Below are 21,384 nucleotides of genomic sequence, written 5' to 3'. Positions count from 1 at the left end.
TTACACAAATCTATCAGTAGTACAGTAATACAGTAAATACATGGCCGAAAAGTAGAGCAACATTTAGAAAATAGGGGCCCCTAGTATAAATAGGTTCAGTATGTGAACAGAGAAGTTGAGCAGGGTACTTGATATGGGGTGGGGGGATGGTGGTGGAAGGAACTGTTTATAGGGTGATAAAGTGTGGCATTGCCCAGATTAAATGGAAAGAAAAAATGGTAAATAGAACTATAGAACAACAATGGGCAATATCTAAACAGGATTATAGTGAAGGCTGGGGCTCTATGATATATTTCTTTGAATAAACAGATTTGGTTAAATTTGAAACTAAATATTGAAGCATTCAATTCTTAAAGGACAGAAATTCTACCAAAAGAGAGATTAGAAAAGGAAAGTGGGAGTATGAGAAAAAGTTAGCAAAAAAGCTTTCTATGGGGAATTTAATAATAGTCAAGATGCAGGCAAGGCCATTAAGAGATGAAGAAGGAATTTGTGTTGCTAAAGCACACTTCACAACCTCCCAAAACACTTTAGAGCCATTGAAGTATTGTCACTTTTGTCATGTAGGGAAACACAGCAGCTGATTTGCATATAGCAAAGTCCAACAAACAGCAAAGACCAGATAATATGTCATTGTAATGTTGGTCGAGGGATAGAGTCATAGAGCCGTGGAGTTATACAGCACTGAAACAAGCCCTTCGGCCCACCACGTCTGCGCCGGCCATCAAGCCTACCTCCTCTAATCCCATTTTCCAGCACTTGTATGCTATGGTGTTTCAAGTGCTCATCTAAATGCTGTGAGGGTGCCTACCTCTACCATCCCTTCAGGCATTGTGTTCCAGATTCCAACCACCCTCTGGGTGAAAATCTTTTTCCTCAAATCCCCTCTAAACCTCATGCCCCTTACCTTAAATCTATGCCCTGGTTATTGATACCTCCGCTAAGGGAAAAAGTTTCTTCCTATCTAACCTATCTGTGCCTCTCATAATTTTGTTTACCTCAATTAGATCCCCCGTCACAACCTTAGTCTATCCAGTTTCACTTCATAGCTGAAACGCTCCAGCCCAGGCAACATCCTGGTGAATCTCCTCTGCACCCTCTCCAGTGCAATCACATCCTTCTGAGAGTGTGGCGACCAGAACTGTGCAAAGTACTCAAGCTGTGGCCTAACTAGCGTTTTATACAGCTTCATCATAACATCCCTGCTCTTGTATTCTATGCCTCGTCTAACAAAGGCAAGTATCCCGTATGCCTTCCTAACCACCATATCTACCTGTGCTGCTGCCTTCAGTGATCTATGGACAAGTACACCAAGGTCCCTCTGACCCTCTGTACTTCCTAGGGTCCGACCATCCATTGTATATTCCTTTGCCTTGTTAGTCCTCCCAAAATGCATCATCTCACACTTCTCAGGATTAAATTCCATTTGCCACTGTTCTGCCCACCTTACCAGCCTATCTAGATCATCCTGTAATCTAAGGCTATCCTCCTCACAATTTACGACACCACCAATCTTTCATGCCATCTGTGAACTTACTGATCATACTTCCTAAATTCACGTCAAAATCATTAATGTACACTACAAACAGCAAGAGTCCCAGCACCAATCCCTGTTGTGCACCACTGGTCACTTGCTTCCAATTGCAAAAACAACCCTCAACCATCACCCTCTGTCTCCTACCACAATGCCAATTTTGGATCCAATTTGCCAAATTGCCCTGGATCCCATGGGCTCTTACCTTCTTGACCAATCTCCCATGTGGGACCTTATCAAAAGCCTTACTGAAGTCCATGTAGACTACATCAACCGCTTTACCCTCATCTACACACCTAGTCACCTCCTCGAAAAATTCAATCAAATTTGTTGGACATAATCTCCCCCTGACAAAACTATACTGACGATCCTCGATTAATCCCTGCCTCTCCAAATGAAGATTAATCCCGTCCCTCAGAATTTATTCCAATAGTTTCTCTACCACTGACGTTAGACACACTGGCCTGTAATTACCTGGTTTATCTCTACTACCCTTCTTGAATAATGGTACCACATTCACTGTCCTCCAGTCCTCTGGCACTTCTCCTATGGCCAGAGAGGATCTGAAAAATTTGTTTCAGAGCCCCTGCAATCTCCTCCCTTACCTCACATCGCAGCCTGGGATACATCTAATCTGGGCCTGGGGATTTATCCAATTTTAAGCCCTCTAAAACCTTTCAATGCTAAGGATATCATGAATGTTGACTAGAAAATCTGGGAGATCTCCCATCATGTTCTTCTTGATAACATGGCATAGAATCGACCTGAGGAGGCAGGCAGGACTTCAGTTTAACATCTCATCTGAAAGACACACCTCCAACACTAGCTCTCAGCCTGAGCCAATGTTTCTGCCTCAAGCAGATTATCTGGTCATTTTCACATTGCCATTTGTGGGACCTTAGCTTTACCCCAAACACTCCTTTCAGGTGATGCAGCGGTTTACTTGTATTTCTTTCAATTTAGTACACTGTGTTCGCAGCTCACAATGTGGTCTCCTCTACATGAGGGAAACCAAACGCAGACTGGGTGACCGCTTTGCGGAACACCTCTGCTCAGTCCGAAAGCATGACTCCGAGCTTCCGGTTGCTGGCCATTTCAACACTCCCCCCTGCTCTCGTCTCTGTCCTGGGATTGCTGCAGTTCCAGTGAACATCAACGCAAGCTCAAAGAACAGCACTTCGTTTACCGATTAGGCACGCTACAGCCTGCCGGCCTGAACACTGAATTCAGTAATTTCAGAGCACGACAGGCACCCCCCCCCCCCCACCCCCCTTTTTATTTTGTTATTTTTTCTTTTTTATGTGTTTATTTTAGTTTGTTTCTACAGTGCCTACCCACTGTTTTTTTCTTGTTTGTGCTTGGGGCCAGGCTGTTCAAGTTTCTGTCAATTAACACCCTCTCTGTACTAACGTTTTGACTTTCAGCACACCATTAACATACCGTTTGCCTTTGCTCCATGCCCTTCTGGTCAGTTATTCTCTGTGACCTTGTCCTATCAACACCTTCTCCTTTGTTATCTCTTGCCCCCACCCCAGCTTTACTTGCTTAAAATCTTTTACATTTCTCGCCTCTGCCAGTTCTAATGAAGGGTCACTGACCTGAAATGTTAACTCTGCTTCTCTCTCCACAGATGCTGCCAGACCTGTTGTGTATTTCCAGCATTTCTTGTTTTTATTTCAGATTTCCAGCATCTGCAGTATTTTGCTTTTATTCTAGAGTCAGCAGGTTGCTCTAGCTGCAAGTTTCCATTAGTGCCGTTTCTCAACACAATGGTGCTTGTGCTGCTGACCCTATCACTATCATGACAGGTCAGCTCCTACAAAGAGCCATTAGATTTTGTCAGCTGTCAATGTGGATATAGCTTGAGCTTGTCCTTCAGTGTTTCCTGTATCTCTTTCACTCACACCACTGCTTCTACTTGCCCTGTTACAGCTTGCTGTAAAAAATCTTTCTTTGGCATTCTTAATTTTCCACTTAGAGAGAAACAATTGTGGTTCCTAGTGACCAAATCTGTAGCAAGTGTTGGCTACCTAGGGAACTCATTACTGTAGATACAGCCACTGGGAATGAGCAGCAAGCGATACATTTGTTGCAATTCAATTTTGAACTGGCTTTTAGTTGAAGACAGTTTATTCTAACAGAACACACAGACAGAGGACATAGAGAGCTGTGCTGTTTAGCACACCTGAAAAAAAGCTCTCAACCATTTAAACTGAAGGAATAGGATTTTAGTCTGTTTAATTATCATCTCTTAAAATTCTAAAACATCAAGCCAAAACAGAGATCTCTGGTAATTTAAATTGAAGAAAGGGAAGTTAGACTGTGACAATCTTTTATCCCTCAAAAACTCTAAAATCAGATCGATTCTGTTGAAAGTGTTTGCAAGTCATTAATTGTTGAAATTCGCTGGAGAAGGAAAGCAACATTCTGTGAGGACTTCAAGCAATATTGGACTGTAAATTTGCAAGGACTCTAATTTTTTCTATTTTAAATGTTGTTTATAGCTTCATAGTATTTAAGAATTTAGTTCTTCTAATTAAAGAGCTAATTTGTTGATTTAAAGACACCTGGTTTGGTTAGTCTCATTCAGGGGTTAATAGATGATACAATTTGGCTGGGTCTTTCTTTAATTTGGGAAGTTTTAAATGATATGTTAGGCGATCTGTGGCATGACGGGATTGAATTATCAGTGCGTTTCTCCCACCACAATAAGAATCGTATATTTTGTTTGGGGGCTTTGACTGGAGTGGTCGGTCATAACAGTCACAGCCCTTAGATTAACTACCTTGAATTCGGCCAGTGGTCAGGGACAGGAGGGTGTGACTATGAGCGAGGCAGGTAGAGGGATCCAGGAGGCAGTGCTGAGGGAGCCTCAGCCCTTGTCCTTGTCCAACAGGTTCGAGATTCTTCCTTCCTGTGTGGATGAGAGCAGGGACTGTAGGGAGGATGAGCAAAGTGACCACAGAACCGTGGTACAGGGAGCCATTCAAGTGGGGGGAGAAAAGAGAAATGTCATCGTAATCAGGGATAGTATAGTGAGGGGCATAGAAACTGTTCTCTGTGGCCAGGATTGAGAGTCCCGAAGGCTGTGTTGCCTACCTGGTGCCATGGTTCAGGATATCTTATCTGGGCTGCAGAGGAACTTGGAGTGGGAGGGGACAGATCCAGTTGTCGTGGTCCACGTAGGTACCAACGATATAGTTAGAATGAGGATAGAGGTTCTGCTGAGGGAATATGAGCAGCTAGGGTCTAAATTAATACCTTTTTGGTTCTGCTTTTTAATCTCCGGTTTACTACCTAAGCCACAAGCTAATTAGCACAGGTTCAATAAGATTAATGAGGTAAATGCATGGCTCAATGATTGGTGTGGGAGAAATTATTGGAAAAAATTCTGAGACACAGGATTAATCTCCACTTGGAGAGGCAGGGATTGATCAGGGATAGTCAACATGGCTTTGTCAGGGGGAGATCGTGTCTAACAAATTTGATTAAATTTTTTGAGGAGGTGACTAGAAGTGTAGATGAGGGTAAAACAGTTGATGTAGTCTACATGGACGTCAGTAAAGCTTTTGATAAGGCCCCGCATGGGAGATTAGTTAAGAAAGTAAGAGCCCATGGGATCCAGGGCAATTTGGCAAATTGGATTCAAAATTGGCTTACTGGAAGGGGACAGAGTGTGATGGTAGATACAGCCTCGGAGTTTGTTTTTGAGGGTTGTTTTTGCGAATGGAGGCCTGTGACCAGTGGGGTACTGCAGGAATCAGTGCTGGGACCCTTACTGTTTGTAGTGCACATTAATGGTTTAGACGTGAATATAAGAGGTATGATCAGTAAGGTCGCAGATGACACGAAAATTAGTGATGTCGTAAATAGTGAGGAGGAAGGCCTTAGATTACAGGACGATATAGATGGGCTGGTAAGATGGGCGGAGCTGTGGCAAATGGAGTTTAATCCTGAGAAGTGTGAGGTGATGCATTTTGGGACAACTAACAAGGCAAGAGAATATACAATGGAAGGTAGGACCCTAGGGAGTACAGAGGGACCTTCGGGTGTTTGTCCATAGATCACTGACGGCAGCAGCACAGGTAGATAAGGTGGTTAGGAAGGCATATGAGATACTTGCCTTTATTATCTGAGGCATAGAATATAAGAGCAGGGAGGTTATGCTGGAGCTGTATAAAACACTGGTTAGGCCACAGCTGGAGTACTGTGTACAGTTCTGGTCATCACACTCTCGGAAGGATGTGAATGCACTGGAGAGGGTGCAGAGGAGATTCACCAGGATGTTGCCTGGACTGGAGCATTTCAGTTATGAAGAGAGACTGGATAGGCTGGGGTTGTTTTCCTTGGAGCGGAGAAGGCTGAGGGGGGACCTGATTGAGGTATACAAAATTATGAGGGGCATTGATCGGATAAATATGAAGAAATCTTTTCTCTTAGCGGAGAGGTCAATAACTAGGGGGCATAGATTTAAGGTAAGGGGCAGGAGGTTAAGAGGGGTGTTGAGGAAAAAATGTTTCACCCAGAGGGTGGTTGGAATCTGGAACACACTGCCTGAAGGGGTGGTCGAGGCAGGAACACTCATGACATTTAAGAAGTATTTAGATGAGCACTTGAAACGCCATAACATACAAGGCTACGGGCCAAGTGCGGGGAAGTGGGATTAGTTTTGGACGGGTGCTTGATAGTTAGCGCAGGCGCGTTGGGCCGAAGGGCCTGTTTCTGTGCTGTAAAATTCTATGGCGCTAAATGGGTTCGAATTCATGGGACATTGGCACCAGTACTGGGGAAGGAGGGAGCTGTTCCAATGGGATGGGCTCCACCTGAATCATGCTGGCACCAGAGTCCTGGCGAATCGCATAACAAGGGCTGTAGATAGGACTTTAAATGAAATAGTGGGGGGGGGAAGAGAGAAAGGGTTCAGTTGCATGGAAAATTAGGATGTCAAAGTTAAAGGAGAAGGTAGGAGTGCAGGTTAGTGATGAGGTTTATTGTTACCAGAAAATAAATGTAGGGACAGAACGTGTGAACATCATATTGCACCAAGAAATCATACAAGAGTAGGGAAATTTGATAATAGAACAAACTTAAAGGCACAAAGCATTTGGAATAAAATTAATGAGTTAACAGCGCAAATAGAGATGAATGGGTATGACTTAGTGGTGATTACATTAGATGTGGTTGCAGAGAAACCAGGTTTGGGAATTGAATATCCAAGGGTACTCAGTATTTCGGAAGGATAGGCAGGAAGAAAAAGGAGGTGGTGTAGCTTTGTTAGTAAAGGAAGAGATCAATGCTGTAGTGAGAAATGATATAGGTACTGGAGATCAAGACGTAGAATCAGTCTGGGTAGAAATAAGAAATAGCAAGGGAAAGAAGTCCCTGGTGGGAGTAATCTATAGGTCACCAAACAGTAGTTCTCCAGTGGGGCACAGTATAAACCAGGAAACACTGGGGGCTTGTACGAAAGGTACGGCAATAATCATGGGTGATTTTAATATGCATATAGACTGGATTAATCAAATTTTGGCAAGGGTAGCCTCGAGGCAGAGTTCATTGAATGTATTAGAGATTTTTTTTTGGAGCAATATGTTGTGGAACCAACCAGGGAGCAGGCTATTCTAGATTTGGTATTATGTAATGAGGTGGGATTAATTGATGATCTCATAGTTAAGGATCCTCTAGGGAAGAGTAATCATAGCATGCTAGAATTTCAAATTCAGTTTGAGGGCAAGAAACTGGAGTCCCACACTAGCGTTCTGGAGTTAAACAAAGGTAATTACACAGGCATGAGGACAGATTTGGCCCCACTGGACTGGGCAGGAAGACTAAAAGGTAGGACAGTTGATGAGCAGTGGCAGATGTTTAAGGAGATATTCAATTCCTCCCAACTAAAATATATTCCAGAGAGGAAGAAAGATTGTAAGAGGAGGAAAGAAATATCCATGGCTAAGCAAGGAAGTTAAGGATAACAAAGACAAACTCAGGAATACCATATTGCAAAGGCCAGTGGCAGGCTGGAAGATTGGGAAACTTTTAAAGATCAACAAAGGGTTACTAAAAATGTAATAAAAAGAGCAAAGGTAAATTATGAAAGAAAACTAGCGGAGAATATAAAAACAATATCAAAAGCTTCTATAAGCATATAAAAGGGAAGAGAGTAGCTAAAGTGAATGTTGGTCCTTTGGAGGATGTTACTGGGGAGTAAATAGTGGGGAACACAGAAATGGCAGAGACACTAAATCAGTATTTTGCCTCAGTTTTTGTGGAGGACACTAGTACCATCCCAATAGTAACAGGTAATGCAGAGGTTATAGAAAGGGAGGAACTTAGAACAATCATCATCACTAGGAGAAAAGTACTGAGCAAACTATTGGGATTGAAGACAAGTCCCCAGGGCCTGATGGCCTACATCCTAGTTTCTTAAAGGAAGTGGCTGTGGAGATAGTGGATCCATTGGTTATAATATTCCAGAATTCCTTGGATGCGGGAAAGGTTCCAGTGGATTGGAAAAATGCTAATATAATGCCCTTATCCAAAGGGAGGGAGGCAGAAAGTAGGAAACTATAGACCAGTTAGTTTAACATCTGTCATTGGGAAATTGTTAGAATCCATTAAGGAAGTAATAACAAGACATTTAGAAAGTCAAAACGCAATCCATCAGAGTCAGCATGGTTTTATGAAGGGTAAATCGTGTTTGACTAATTTGCTAGAGTTCTTCGAAGATGTAACAAGCAAAGTGGATAATGGGGATCCTGTAGATGTATATCTGGACTTCCAGAAGGCATTTGATAAGGTGCCACACAAAAGGTTAATACACAAGGTAAGACCACATGGGGTTAGGGGCAATTTATTAGCTTGGATAGAGGATTAGCTAACCAACAGAAAACAGAGAGTCAGGATAAATGGGTCCTTTTCTGGTTGGCAAAATGTAAAGAGTGGGATACCACAGGGTTCGGTCCTCGGGCCCCAACTATTTACAATCTATATTAATGACTTAGATGCAGGGATAGAAGGTACTATAACCAAATTTGCAGATGACACTAAAATAGGTGGGATAGTAAGTTGCAATAAATAAGAAATTTGCAAATGGATATGAATAGGTTAGGTGAATGGGCCAAAATTTGGCAGATGGAGTTTAACATGGATAAGTATGAGGTTATCCATTTTGGTTGGAAGAATAGAAAGGCAAATTATCTAAATGGAAAGAAACTTCAGAGTGCTTCGGTGCAGAGGGATCTGGGTGTCCTCGTGCATGAATATAGTATGCAGGTGCAGCAGGTAAGAAGGAAGGCAAATGGAATTTTGGCATTTATTGCTAGAGGAAGAGTATAAAAGTAGGGATGTGTTGCTGCAACTGTACAAGGCATTAGTGAGACCACACCTGGAGTATTGCATACAGTTTTGGTCCGCTTACTGGAGGAGGGATGTAATTGCATCGTAGGCAGTTCATAGAAGGTTCTCTAGATTGATTCCGGAGATGGGGGGTTTGTCTTATGATGAGAGATTGAGCAGTTTAGGCCTTTACTCTCTAGAGTTTAGAAGAATGAAGAGCGATCTAGTTGAGGTATATAAGATCATTAAGGGGATTGACAAAGTAGACGTAGAGAGGATGTTTCCTCTGGTGGGGCAATCTAGAATGAGAGGTCATAGTTTTAGGATAAAGGGTAGTAGATTTAAAACAGAGATGAGGAGAAATTATTTCTCTCAAAGGGTCATGAGTCTGTGGAATTCACTACCTCAGAGTGCGGTGAATGCCGGGACATTGAGTAAATTTGAGGAGATAGATTGATTTTTACTTAGTAATGGTTTGAAGGGTTATGGAGAACGGGCAGGAAAGTGGAGTTGAGACCGAGATGAGATCGGCCATGATCGTATTGAATGGCGGAGCAGGCTCGAGGGGCTGCTTTGCCTACTCCTGCTCCTAGTTCTTATGTACTTCCACTGATTGGAGAGTCTAGGACTAGGGGTTATAATCTAAAAATTAGAGCCAGACCTTTCAGAAGTGATGTTAGAGAACACTTCTATACACAAAGGGTGCTAGAAGTTTGGAACTCTTCCACAAATGGCAATTGATGAGAGATCAATTGTTAATTTTAAAACCGAGATTGGTATATTTTTGAAATGAAAACAGAAAGTGCTGAAAATACTCAGCAGGACTAGCACCACGTGTAGAGAGAAACAGAGTTAATGTTTCAGGTCTGTGACCTTTTGTTAACCAAATGTGTTAAGGGATATCATTCAACAGCAAAACAGGCTTGGGGAGCTAAATGGCCTACTCCTGTTCTTATTTAGATGATATGACCCAAGTCCTATTTGCATGGCCTCAATGCTGGTGGTATTCATAGATTTACAGATATCACATTTCAGTGCAGTACTGACAGAATACTACACTGTTGGGAGGTTCTGTCTTTCAGACGAGATGTGAAACCTGGAGCCTGTACTTTCAGAAAGCCAATTATGGTGGTAGTGACTTTAGAGATTGTATAAAGCAACAAAAAGCAGGACCTCAAAGGTTGTAATCTCTGGATTATTCCCAGTGCCACATGCTAGTCAGTATAGGAATAGGAGGATAGAGCAGATGAATGCATGGCTGAAGTGATGGTGCAGATGCTTTAGATTCCTGGATCACTGGGTCTGTTTCTGGCGAAGGTGGGACCTGTACAAGTTGGACAGGTTGCACCTGAACCGGAATGAGACTAACATCCTTGCTGGGAGGTTTGCTAGTAGTGTTGTTTGGGGGTGGTGGGGGCAGAGGAAGAGGAGGTTTAAACTAATTTGACAGGGGTATGGGATACAGACTGGAGGTACTGGGTGGAAGGGTGAGTTGTGAGGAGGATGCAGAGGCTTCAGGGTGATTTGGACAAGTTAAGTGAGTGGGAAAATGCATGGCAGACGCAGTATAATGTGGATAAATGTGAGGTTATCCACTTTCGTAGCAAAAATAGGAAGGCAGATCATCTGAACAGCTATAAACAGAGAGGGGAATATGCAACGAGACATCTGTTCTCGTACACCAGTTGCTGAAGCATGCAGGTGCAACAGGCAGTTAAAAAAGGCTTGGTTGGCCTTCATAGCAAGAGGATTAGAGTACAGAAACAGGGATGTCTTGCTACAATTATACAGGGCTTCGCTGAGGCCACACTTGGAATATTGTGTGCAGTTTTGGTCTCCTTATCTGACAAAGGAGGTTCTTGCTATAGAGGGAGTGCAGCAAAAGTTTACCAGTTTCCTGGGATGGCAGGACTGACGTATGAGGAGAGATTGAGTCGGTTAGGATAATATTCGCTGGAGTTCAGAAGAGTGAGAGGGATCTCATGGAAACCTATAAAACCCTAACATGAGATGACAGGGTAGATGCAGGATGTTCCTGATGGTGGGGGAGTCCAGAAACAGGGGTCATAGTCTAAGGATACGGGATAAACCGTTCAGGACTGAGATGAGGAGAAATTTCTTCACCCAGAGAGTGGTGAGCCTGTGGAATTTGCTACCACAGAAAGCAATTGAGGCCAAAACATTGTATGTTTTCAAGAAGGAGTTAGATATAGCTCTTGGCGAAAGGGATCAAAGGATATTGGGGTGGGGGGGGGGGGGGGGGGGGGTGGAAGAGAAGAGAAAATAGGTGACTATTCATGATCATAATGAATGGCAGAACATGCTCAAAGGGCCGAATTGCCTACTCCTGCTATTTTCTATGCTTAACATCTTTCAATTGCCCCAAGAATCATTTGTGTTAGTTCTATCATGATGCACAACTCACATTAAATATGTAACATCTACTTGTCTAATAGACCAAGACAGAGTCTGGTGCATCATGGCTGAATTATCATAGTTGGCCTAACATTTTGTTCTGCACAGAAATTTTCAGAGCTTTCAGCTACATGCAATAACAGATATCAGAAGTCATTTTTACATACAATATACATAGAACATTACAGCGCAGTACAGGCCCTTCAGCCCTCGATGTTGCGCCGACCTGTGAAACCATTTGACCTACACTATTCCATTTTCATCCATATGTCTATCCAATGACCACTTAAATGCCCTTAAAGTTGGCGAGTCTACTACTGTTGCAGGCAGGGCGTTCCACGCCCCTACTACTCTCTGTGTAAAGAAACTACCTCTGACATCTGTCCTATATCTATCACCCCTCAACTTAAAGCTATGTCCCCTCGTGTTTGCCATCACCATCCAAGGAAAAAGGCTCTCACTATCCACCCTGTCCAACCCTCTGATTATCTTATATGTCTCTATTAAGTCACCTCTTCTCCTCCTTTTCTCTAACGAAAACAACCTCAAGTCCCTCAGCCTTTCCTCGTAAGACCTTCCCTCCATACCAGGCAACATCCTAGTAAATCTCCTCTGCACCTTTTCCAAAGCTTCCACATCCTTCCTATAATGCGGTGACCAGAACTGCACGCAATACTCCAGGTGCGGCCGCACCAGAGTTCTGTACAGCTGCAGCATGGCCTCATGGCTCCTAAACTCGATCCCCCTACTAATAAAAGCTAACACACCATATGCCTTCTTAACAGCTCTATTAACCTGGGTGGCAACTTTCAGGGATTTATGTACCTGGACACCAAGATCGCTCTGCTCATCTACACTACCAAGAATCTTCCCATTAGCCCAGTATTCTGCAATCCTGTTACTCCTTCCGAAGTGAATCACCTCACACTTTTCCGCATTAAACTCCATTTGCCATCTCTCAGCCCAGCTCTGCAGCCTATCTATGTCCCTCTGTAACCTACATCCTTCAGCACTATCCACAACTCCACCGACCTTCGTGTCATCCGCAAATTTACTAACCCACCCTTCTACACCCTCATCCAGGTCATTTATAAAAATGACAAACAGCAATGGCCCCAAAACAGATCCTTGCGGTACACCACTAGAAATTATACTCCAGGATGAACGTTTACCATCAACCACCACCCTCTGTCTTCTTTCAGCTAGCCAATTTCTGATCCAAAGCACTAATTCACCTTCAATCCCATACTTCTGTATTTTCTGCAATAGCCTACCGTGGGGAACTTTATCAAACGCCTTACTGAAATCCATATAGACCACATCCACGGCTTTACCCTCATCCACCTGTTTGGTCACCTTGTCAAAAAACTCAATAAGGTTTGTGAGGCACGACCTACCCTTCACAAAACTGTGCTAACTATCTCTAATGAACCTATTCTTTTCAAGATGATTATAAATCCTATCTCTTATAACCTTTTCCAACATTTTACCCACAACCGAAGTAAGGCTCACAGGTCTATAATTACCAGGGCTGTCTCTACTCCCCTTCTTGAACAAGGGGACAACATTTGCTATCCTCCAGTCTTCCGGCACTATTCCTGTCAACAATGACGACATAAAAATCAAGGACAAAGGCTCTGCAATCTCCTCCCTGGCTTCCCAGAGAATCCTAGGATAAATCCCATCTGGCCCAGGGGACTTATCTATTTTCACACTTTCCAAAATTGATAACACCTCCTCCTTGTGAACCTCAATCCCATCTAGCCTAGTAGTCTGTATCTCAGTATTCTCCTCGACAACATTTTCTTTCTCCACTGTAAATACGGACGAAAAATATTCATTTAACACTTCCCCTATCTCCTCCGATTCCACACACAACTTCCTACTACTATCCTTGATTGGCCCTAACCTATCTCTAGTCATTCTTTTATTCCTGATATACCTATAGAAAGCCTTAGGGTTTTCTTTGATCCTATCCGCCAATGACTTCTCGTGTCCTCTCCTTGCTCTTCTTATCACTCCCTTTAGATCCTTCCTGGCTAGCTTGTAACTCTCAAGCGCCCTAACTGAGCCTTCACGTCTCATCCTAACATAAGCCTTCTTCTTCCTCTTGACAAGCTCTTCAACTTCTTTAGTAAACCACGGCTCCCTCGCTCGACAACTTCCTCCCTGCCTGACAGGTACGCAGTAGCTGCTCCTTGAATAAGCTCCACATTTCGATTGTGCCCATCCCCTGTAGTTTCCTTCCCCATCCTACGCATCCTAAATCTTGCCTAATCGCATCATAATTTCCTTTCCCCCAGCTATAATTCTTGCCCTGCTGTATATGCCTGTCCCTGCCCATCGCTAAGGTAAACCTAACCGAATTGTGATCACTATCACCAAAGTGCTCACCAACTTCTAAATCTAACACCTGGCCGGGTTCATTACCCAGTACCAAATCCAATATGGCATCGCCCCTGGTTGGCCTGTCTACATACTGTGTCAGAAAACCCTCCTGCACACACTGGACAAAAACAGACCCATCTAAAGTACTCGAACTATCGTATTTCCAGTCAATATTTGGAAAGTTAAAGTCCCCCATAACCACTACCCTGTTACTCTCGCTCCTGTCAAGAATCATCTTTGCTATCCTTTCCTCTACATCTCTGGAACTATTTGGAGGTCTATAGAAAACTCCCAACAGGGTGACCTCTCCTCTCCTGTTTCTAACCTCGGCCCAGACTACCTCAGTAGACGAGTCCTCAAACGTCCTTTCTGCCGCTGTAATACTTTCCTTGATTAACAATGCCACCCCCCCCCCCCCTTTTACCATCTTCTCTGTTCTTAGTGAAACATCTAAATCCCGGAACCCGCAACATCCATTCCTGTCCCTGCTCTACCCACGTCTCTGAAATGGCCACAACATCGAGATCCCAGGTACTAACCCATGCTGCAAGCTCACCCACCTTATTCCGGATGCTCCTGGCGTTGAAGTAGACACATTTTAAACCAAGCTCTTGCTTGCCAGTGCCCTCTTGTGTCCTTATAACCTTATCCCTGACCTCACTACTCTCAACATCCTGCACATTGGAACTACAATTTAGGTTCCCATTGTCAATTAAAACAATGCTTAAAAACATTACTTCGCAAAAAAAAAATTAAACACTTCCTAACTGATCAATTGGGCCAGTCACTGATTATTATTTTGTGTGTGGCTCTGAAAGTCACAAATGGCATCCTACGTGACTGTGACAAAAGCTATCCCGCCTTGACATGGTTGATCAGACCATCCTCCTCCCAACACGTCTCCAGTCATCCAGGTAGGTGGGACTGCACTTGCCTGGTTCTATTATCTAATCATAGCCAAAGAATCACCTGGAATGGCTCCTCTTCCCACTCTCTCACTGTTAGCTCTTGGCCCCGTCCTAGTTCACAATTACATGCTCACCCTGAGATAATTTGAAAACATAATGTGTTTCCATGTATGCTGGCAATACCAGCTCTCTCGACCACTTCACTGTCTCTTAATTGTCAGACTGCTCGTCCAACACGCAGTGCTGAATGAGCAGAAATTTTCTCCAATATTGGGAAGACTGAAGCCATTGTCTTTTCTCCCCATTACATATTTGATTCTAGCCACCGATTCCATCCCTCTCCCTGGCACCTCAGGCTGAACCAGATGGATCATAATTTTGGTATCATATTTGATGCTGTATAAATTTAAAGTTCTTTCTTCAGGATATACCAAGCCCATGTCCTCCTCAAGCAAAACAGACTGGCAAGGATGCACAATATTTCACTGCACATCACAACCAAAGCTGTTGAAATTCTGTTGAAGCTGGTTCTCATTTCTTGCTCACTGTAGGAGGCTGCCTGGTATTTTCAAATGCAGCCCTTACAAATCCTCAGTGGTAACTCACAAAGTGCAGCGTAAACTTGCATCTGACGATCTCATGAGTTATGCTAATGCTCTTTGTGATGAACAGTGTATATACGTGACTAAGTCCAATTTTTATTCATGTGCTGACGTAGACCCCAAATTCAATCTGAAGTTCTCATTTGTAGATTGTACAAACAGGCATCAGACTTACGGGTGCAAGTGGCCACCTTCCATGCTGTGAATAGATCCAGCTGAACTGAAGGCAGCAGTGCATTTAAAACAGTTTCATCCAAAAACCATCTCCACTCTATATCTTGACTTGTGCTGGAGTAAAATTCCAGCAGCCCTCCTACACCTCTTTCATTTAACTATCACCGTTCACAACCTCAAGTCATCTCAAAGCATTTTGCAGCCATTGAAGCGCTTGTTTCTTTTGGAAGAATTGTTGTAATGTAGGAGACATAGCAGCCATTTGCACACAGCTAACTCCCATAAACATGATAACGACCAGATAATGTTTTAGTCATGCTGATTGAAGGACACCAGGGAGAACACTAAACCTGGCGTCTTCAAATGATGTTAGCGTGTAAAATGAGATAGGAAGAGGCCACGGAAAAGTCCTTGGAAACTCCAGCAGTAACAGTGGAACCAGGTGAGGCCAATCCCATTCAGCGAGGCAAGGGAGATCTAACACCATTCTCTTTTGAAATCCACAGATATGTTTTCCAGCAGCTGCCATCCTGTCCAAATTTTCCCCCGTCTTAGCCCTGGGGCATGAAGCATTCAAGTTGTGGCAGTGTTTAATGGGAACAAAGCACAATGATATTACAGTGCATAGGGTCTGCTGTGAATAAGAACTTCAACTGCCTGTTCAGATGGATAAAAGAGATCAAGAAGCTAGAGAGCTCCATGTCCAGCTATTTATCCCTCAAACACCACCACCTAAAAACAGATAATCTGGTTCTCATTCTTATTCATAGGACCTTGCTGCATTGGCTGGCATGCTTACCTGCATAGCAGTGGTTACGCTTGCAAAAGCAATGAATTGACTGTGAAGCATTTTGGGCAGTCGAGGACATGAAAAGTGTTCCATCAGTGCAAGTCTTCATTTTCTTCATTCAGCAGATGTTTATTTTATCGTATGGCACTAAAGGTTCCATGTGGTACCCGTGCACATCAGAGAAATTCCAGTGATACTACAATTGGCAGCATTTGGATTATGCAACAATCCCTGCTGGAGAAGCACACACAAGGACAGGAAAGAACCGAAATGCCTGCCAACAAACTCAGCCAATGTCAATACAGAAATGGCCACTTTGAGGAAGTACCAAGAGCCAAGGAGCTATGCCCAATCTGAAGTCAATGCCTTCAGGTGACAAAGCCATTGGCTCAGAGCAGCTTCAGCAAAGCTTTAATTCTCAGGCTTGGGTGCTCTGTTCAGAATCATATCCTTATTTTTGTAGTGCTTAGATGCTGCAATTTAAATAATGTAAAATCAACCATGTCTGCTGAACTATTGGCAAATGCATATCATATATGTAGAATCATTTTTGCAACAAATACAAATCAGGAATGAGGCCAGATCATTTAAACGAAATGTGCTCTCTTTATTTAAACCAGGGGTTATCTGTCTTTAATTTGCAGTTTATTCTACAGCCATTCTTAAGGGAAATCTACATCTTAAATTAAAAAATAAGTCAGATGTAAATAGTACAAAATTTCTCCTAAAAATTGCAACGTGTGTTCAAATGTTTCATTTTTAAACATAAAAGTATACTAGGGTAAAACAAAGGCTCAGAGTAAGGAACAAAACAAAAAAAGAAATCAAGAGATATATGGTACAGCAGAATATTTCTCCTAAACCCTGCATCACTGAGCGCAAAGAGGTCATTTGTGCTGTTGGGAAGAGAGGAGAATAAATCCAAAAAAATGCAGTCCAAAGCCCACAGCGTATCCTTCAAACTCCTTTTAAATTTTTTTTGTTGTTTTTGTTATTTAATCAAGTGATTGTCACAAAAGAGTCACAAAATTAAGGAATTTCTGGCCAGGTTTACACCAGAAAATACTCCTTTATTTTTTTTCCCTGCCATGGTTTTAACGCCTGTAAGGATGGAACCCCTGAGCATTGTGGTTCTGACCGCGGGCAAATCCACCTGGTGCAGATGGTGGAGCCCCTGGAGGTGCTGGTGCTGAGGGTCCTCCATATGAGGGAGCTGGCTGATTTGGATCCGAGAAACCTGGGGCCTGGCCAAAACCACTCATATCTTGCCCATAACCTATTAAACAAATAGAGCAGAAAAGTTATGACTGTTTAGAGGAAAACTGCAAACAAATGTCAACATTAACTCAACAGAAAACAATGAGAAAAATCAAACTTAATTTTGCATAATTAGATCATCCTTGTACCAGCACAACAAATGCTCAACTGCTTTAGCACTCTTCTCCCATTTAAAAAAAAAACTAAGTGAGCAAGGACTACATCCTACTTAAGCTACTCATCTTTGTTGAAGCAAGGCAGTTCAAAGTCTATGCAACACCTACCTGCTGCACTATATCCCTGCTCAGCCTGACCGTAAGTCTGAGAAGGACGCGTGGGTCCGTAGCCTGAAGGATCCTGAGGATAGTTACCCATGCCTATTAGGGAGATGAGGAAACCAGGATGACTACCCCAGTAAGCCTGTGACTGCTTCAATCCATGGCATAGATGCATCAGGTCACCAGTGGTATATGGATGCACAGAAATGCCAGTGAAATAGAAATACATTTTTTAAAGCAGATGTTTGGTCAATTTGTTATTCTATATAGGTAAATTGTGGCAACAATCTATCAATATATAAAATTAAAACAAACTGTCTAAAGTTATCAATAGGCATTGAGCCTCTTGGGCAAGTACCTTTAGTGAATGTAGTACAGCCTGTAGAAAAAGGTACTGAGCTGCACAGTGTATTTGGGTATAGGGAGATAACAAATACATGCACCCCATAACATTGATTAAATTAGCAGAGAATATTTTAGTGAATTACATGCTTTGGTTCAGCTACTTCCAAATGAGTAAACTAAAAATAATCTGAACGCATCGCCAGATAAAGCAAATATCTCAGCATTCCTTCTTCAAGGACTCCATTAGATTATAATTTGTTTTAAAATCCAAGTTCTTAACTAAAAATCATGATCAGAAATAAATCAGAAGTTGATAATTTAGAATTATGAATGTAATTTTTAATTGCCAATTTAACACGATGACTTTTTCACAGATTGAAGTCCTTGATAAATCACCATTTTCTTTTTAAAATGGCCTAGTTCCAATTTATTCATATGTGGAAAATCTTAGAGTAATTTTCCACCTCAAAATGAAATCTGTCTGAAGCAGTCTTCCTGCTTACTCAGACACGGAGTCAGACTTTACATCTGAAACAAAAAGCAAAAAGCTGCATTTAGCGAGGTAACAAGAGGAAGCAGATGAACCCAGGTTAAGATTCAGATTAAGAACAGTAGAGAGACCAACAGCTGGGTTAGAAACTCCGACATTCAAAGCTACAACATTTTTGAGGGGGTGGTAAAGGGAGGAACAGATAAAAGTAGAAATAAGGAGACATGTCATTGAAAACTATGACACTGCACTGATGTTAAAAAAAGCGATGACTACTTATTATGCAAGCTTGTATTTGCTAATAATTTGCACATTGTAAACTATGTCTCCTGCTCTGTCCCTAATGGCAGATTTTACATCCATGAACAGTTATAAAATGCTAGAAAGGATGATCTAATTCAACCCACCATTCTTTACCTCCTTGTCTTCTGGTGTTCACTTACTCCTGTTGGGAATACAAGCAGGTAGAGGGGCCTTTGACTTCGGGAAGTCATAATGCACTGAATGGGGTTGTGTTCTTTTCTAATCCTACAGCACCTCAAAATCCTACACTACTTGTACCTACCATACTGGTTGTACCCAGGGAATTCGGGCTGTCCAGCAGGTGGCTTGCTCATGTCCTGAGGTGTCTGTGTTGCTGGTGGGTAGCCCATCTGTCCTGCTCCTGGTGTGGCAGGGGGTGCTGGCATTCCAGGTGGGCCAAACTGGTCAGCTGGAGGTGCGCCAAATCCTCCATAGCCTGAATAGCAACAAGAATGAGCTCAGGTCAGACAGGTGATAGATGGTTTTTTTAAAATAGGGGTTGGTGGGGTGGTCACATGGCTTAAATATGTCACAATGGGACAATAGCGTCAACGATTATGAACAAAAATAAAGACACCAGGCATGGCGAGGAACAAAACCTTTTTTTGGGCAACTGCCATACTGAGGTATACAAATGTGTTCTGTATAATGCACGGATCCCACTGTGCTACACTGGACCCAGCTGTTTTACCCTTGACTGCTTGTAAATTGACTAGCAGGAAAGTAGTCAGCCACAAACAAATTCAGCACTGTGCTGACCATTCTGCTTAAAAGAAAAGGGCATGTTCAGAGCCACATGGAATCAGGATAGCTGTTACTTTGATAAAATAGACTGCAAAATTAATATGGTCAAATAAAATAGGCCATCAGTTAAAGTCAACTGGGGACTACTTTTGGTTCAACCTCAGCACAGAACAGATCAGCTGGTATACTGCAAGAACAAAGTGCAATCCAGCTTGGTTCTCAATGGCCCCTTTTAAAGTCAGCAAGAGCAGCAATGCAGAAACCACGCAAGACATTTTGACAGAAGATATAATTTTTTTCTTTTTTACAAAGGAGATTTTTTAAAAATATATATTTTGAAGACATGAAAGCAAGGCTTCTACAGGCTGCACTGTCAGGGCACAAAAAGCCATGACTAAAAAGCAATTAGGTAACAAATTGAGAACTGAAACAATTTCAGGTCTAAACATAACAGACAAGGTGCAAGTATTTTTCAAAAAAAAAGGCCACAATACCTACCTGAAAATCTCAATAGTTTACCGCAGATGAAAAAGGAAGTTGGCAGAGCTGTTCATTTCTTAAACAGTTATTCTGAACATGGTGTGTCACTTGCCTAATTTAACATAATTTCCCACTTCGCACCATTACAAAACACTTCCTGGACTCATTGCTTTATCATGGGAAAAACTGATCACTTCATTGCTGTGTCAACACAGTATAACCATTATCTTTCATACTAAAAAACATTGCACACCCAATTACCTTAAAGCTACAGTTGTAACATGCACTCCCATCTCAATTTATTTTATGCTGCAAAGTAAATACATGTATAATGCACTGTCTAAATTTAATCAAAAACACTGCTTTGACCAGACATCCTAATGTTTTTATTTTTGCAGTGTGACAGGCAACTCCGCCATACTTCCAATTCAAAATCCTACAACAAACAAAGTGCAAAACTTACGGTTATAAAAAATTTAATTGCTTATTTTTCCTTGTTCTGTAGAAATGCAAGGTTAAAAACATACCATATTGTGGAGGTGCGCCAAAACCTTGTCCAAATCCCTGAGGTGGTGCAAATCCTCCTGGAGGCGGCTGTGGAACTACATATGGATTAAAGTGGGGAGGTTGCGGAGGGGCACCCCGCCCTCCTGGAGGAGGCGGCGGCCCATACCCACCTGAAAAAACCCAAAAAGAAACCAATGGTGTAAGTCTGTAGTTTGTTTTTTTCCTCTAGAGGGTGCTATACCAAGCATTATTTATTAGTTTTAAAAAAATCTTACCCATTGGCTGACCAGGTGTCATCCACATACCTGAAAAATATACAACAGTTAAACCAAACCTGCATTCATTTACAATTATCGCTCAAAGGCCTGAAGCAACATCTTTATAAACAGCACAGAACGTAAACTAGATTGAATGTAGATTTTGATAGTTTGTGCGGATTCCTGAACGACTATTCAGACAAAGCACTCATTTATATTCTTAAGCAACTGTGTTTCAGCTGAATCGCAATATCCTGAAGCACAACAGCAACAAAATGCTTGGAACAGCTGAAGTTATTTTATGCCTTTTTTGACACCACACTCATCTATACAAAAGAATTAAGTGGGTAACACAAAAGGCAATGCTCTTCTCAACTCCAATCCTATGAAACAGTGCTTTAACAAATTATGTCCTTTAGCATCTAATATTGAAAAGTACCACAAAGTCAGCCAACTTCCACTGACTGAACAAGTGCAACATCTTTTCTATATTGGGTAGCATACAGACACTGAACGTCTTGGGAGACAGATAAGAAAACATCTCATTTCCAAAAGGAATTGCTCCATAATTATTTAA

General features: G+C 42.3%; 1 protein-coding gene and 1 non-coding gene across 5 annotated transcripts in view; both read right to left on the bottom strand.

The window, feature by feature from the left end:
- Positions 1–16,732: 16,732 nt before the first annotated feature.
- dazap1 (DAZ associated protein 1) overlaps positions 16,733–21,384 on the bottom strand; it is a 29,369-nt gene continuing 24,717 nt past the window's right edge. Inside the window, exons 9-13 of one of the 4 annotated variants that reach the window (XM_068016178.1) lie at positions 20,826–20,855; positions 20,571–20,720; positions 19,082–19,255; positions 17,688–17,780; positions 16,733–17,422 (exon numbers count right to left, since the gene is read on the bottom strand). In XM_068016178.1, the coding sequence (XP_067872279.1) occupies positions 17,241–17,422; positions 17,688–17,780; positions 19,082–19,255; positions 20,571–20,720; positions 20,826–20,855 (629 nt within the window). In that variant the 3' untranslated portion in view covers positions 16,733–17,240. The remainder of the gene's footprint in view (positions 17,423–17,687; positions 17,781–19,081; positions 19,256–20,570; positions 20,721–20,825; positions 20,856–21,384) is intronic. The other 3 variants (XM_068016179.1, XM_068016180.1, XM_068016181.1) reach the window with 3 other exon arrangements.
- Positions 21,036–21,169, bottom strand: LOC137351847 (small nucleolar RNA SNORA13). Its single transcript, XR_010969588.1, has one exon. It is a non-coding gene; the product is annotated as a small nucleolar RNA SNORA13 (small nucleolar RNA).

The sequence above is a fragment of the Heterodontus francisci genome, chromosome 36 (assembly GCF_036365525.1).
Source record: "Heterodontus francisci isolate sHetFra1 chromosome 36, sHetFra1.hap1, whole genome shotgun sequence".
In the NCBI taxonomy this organism is placed as follows: domain Eukaryota; kingdom Metazoa; phylum Chordata; class Chondrichthyes; order Heterodontiformes; family Heterodontidae; genus Heterodontus; species Heterodontus francisci.
Note: the sequence above shows the minus strand (reverse complement) of the source record. Positions and strands in the feature narration are given on the sequence as shown.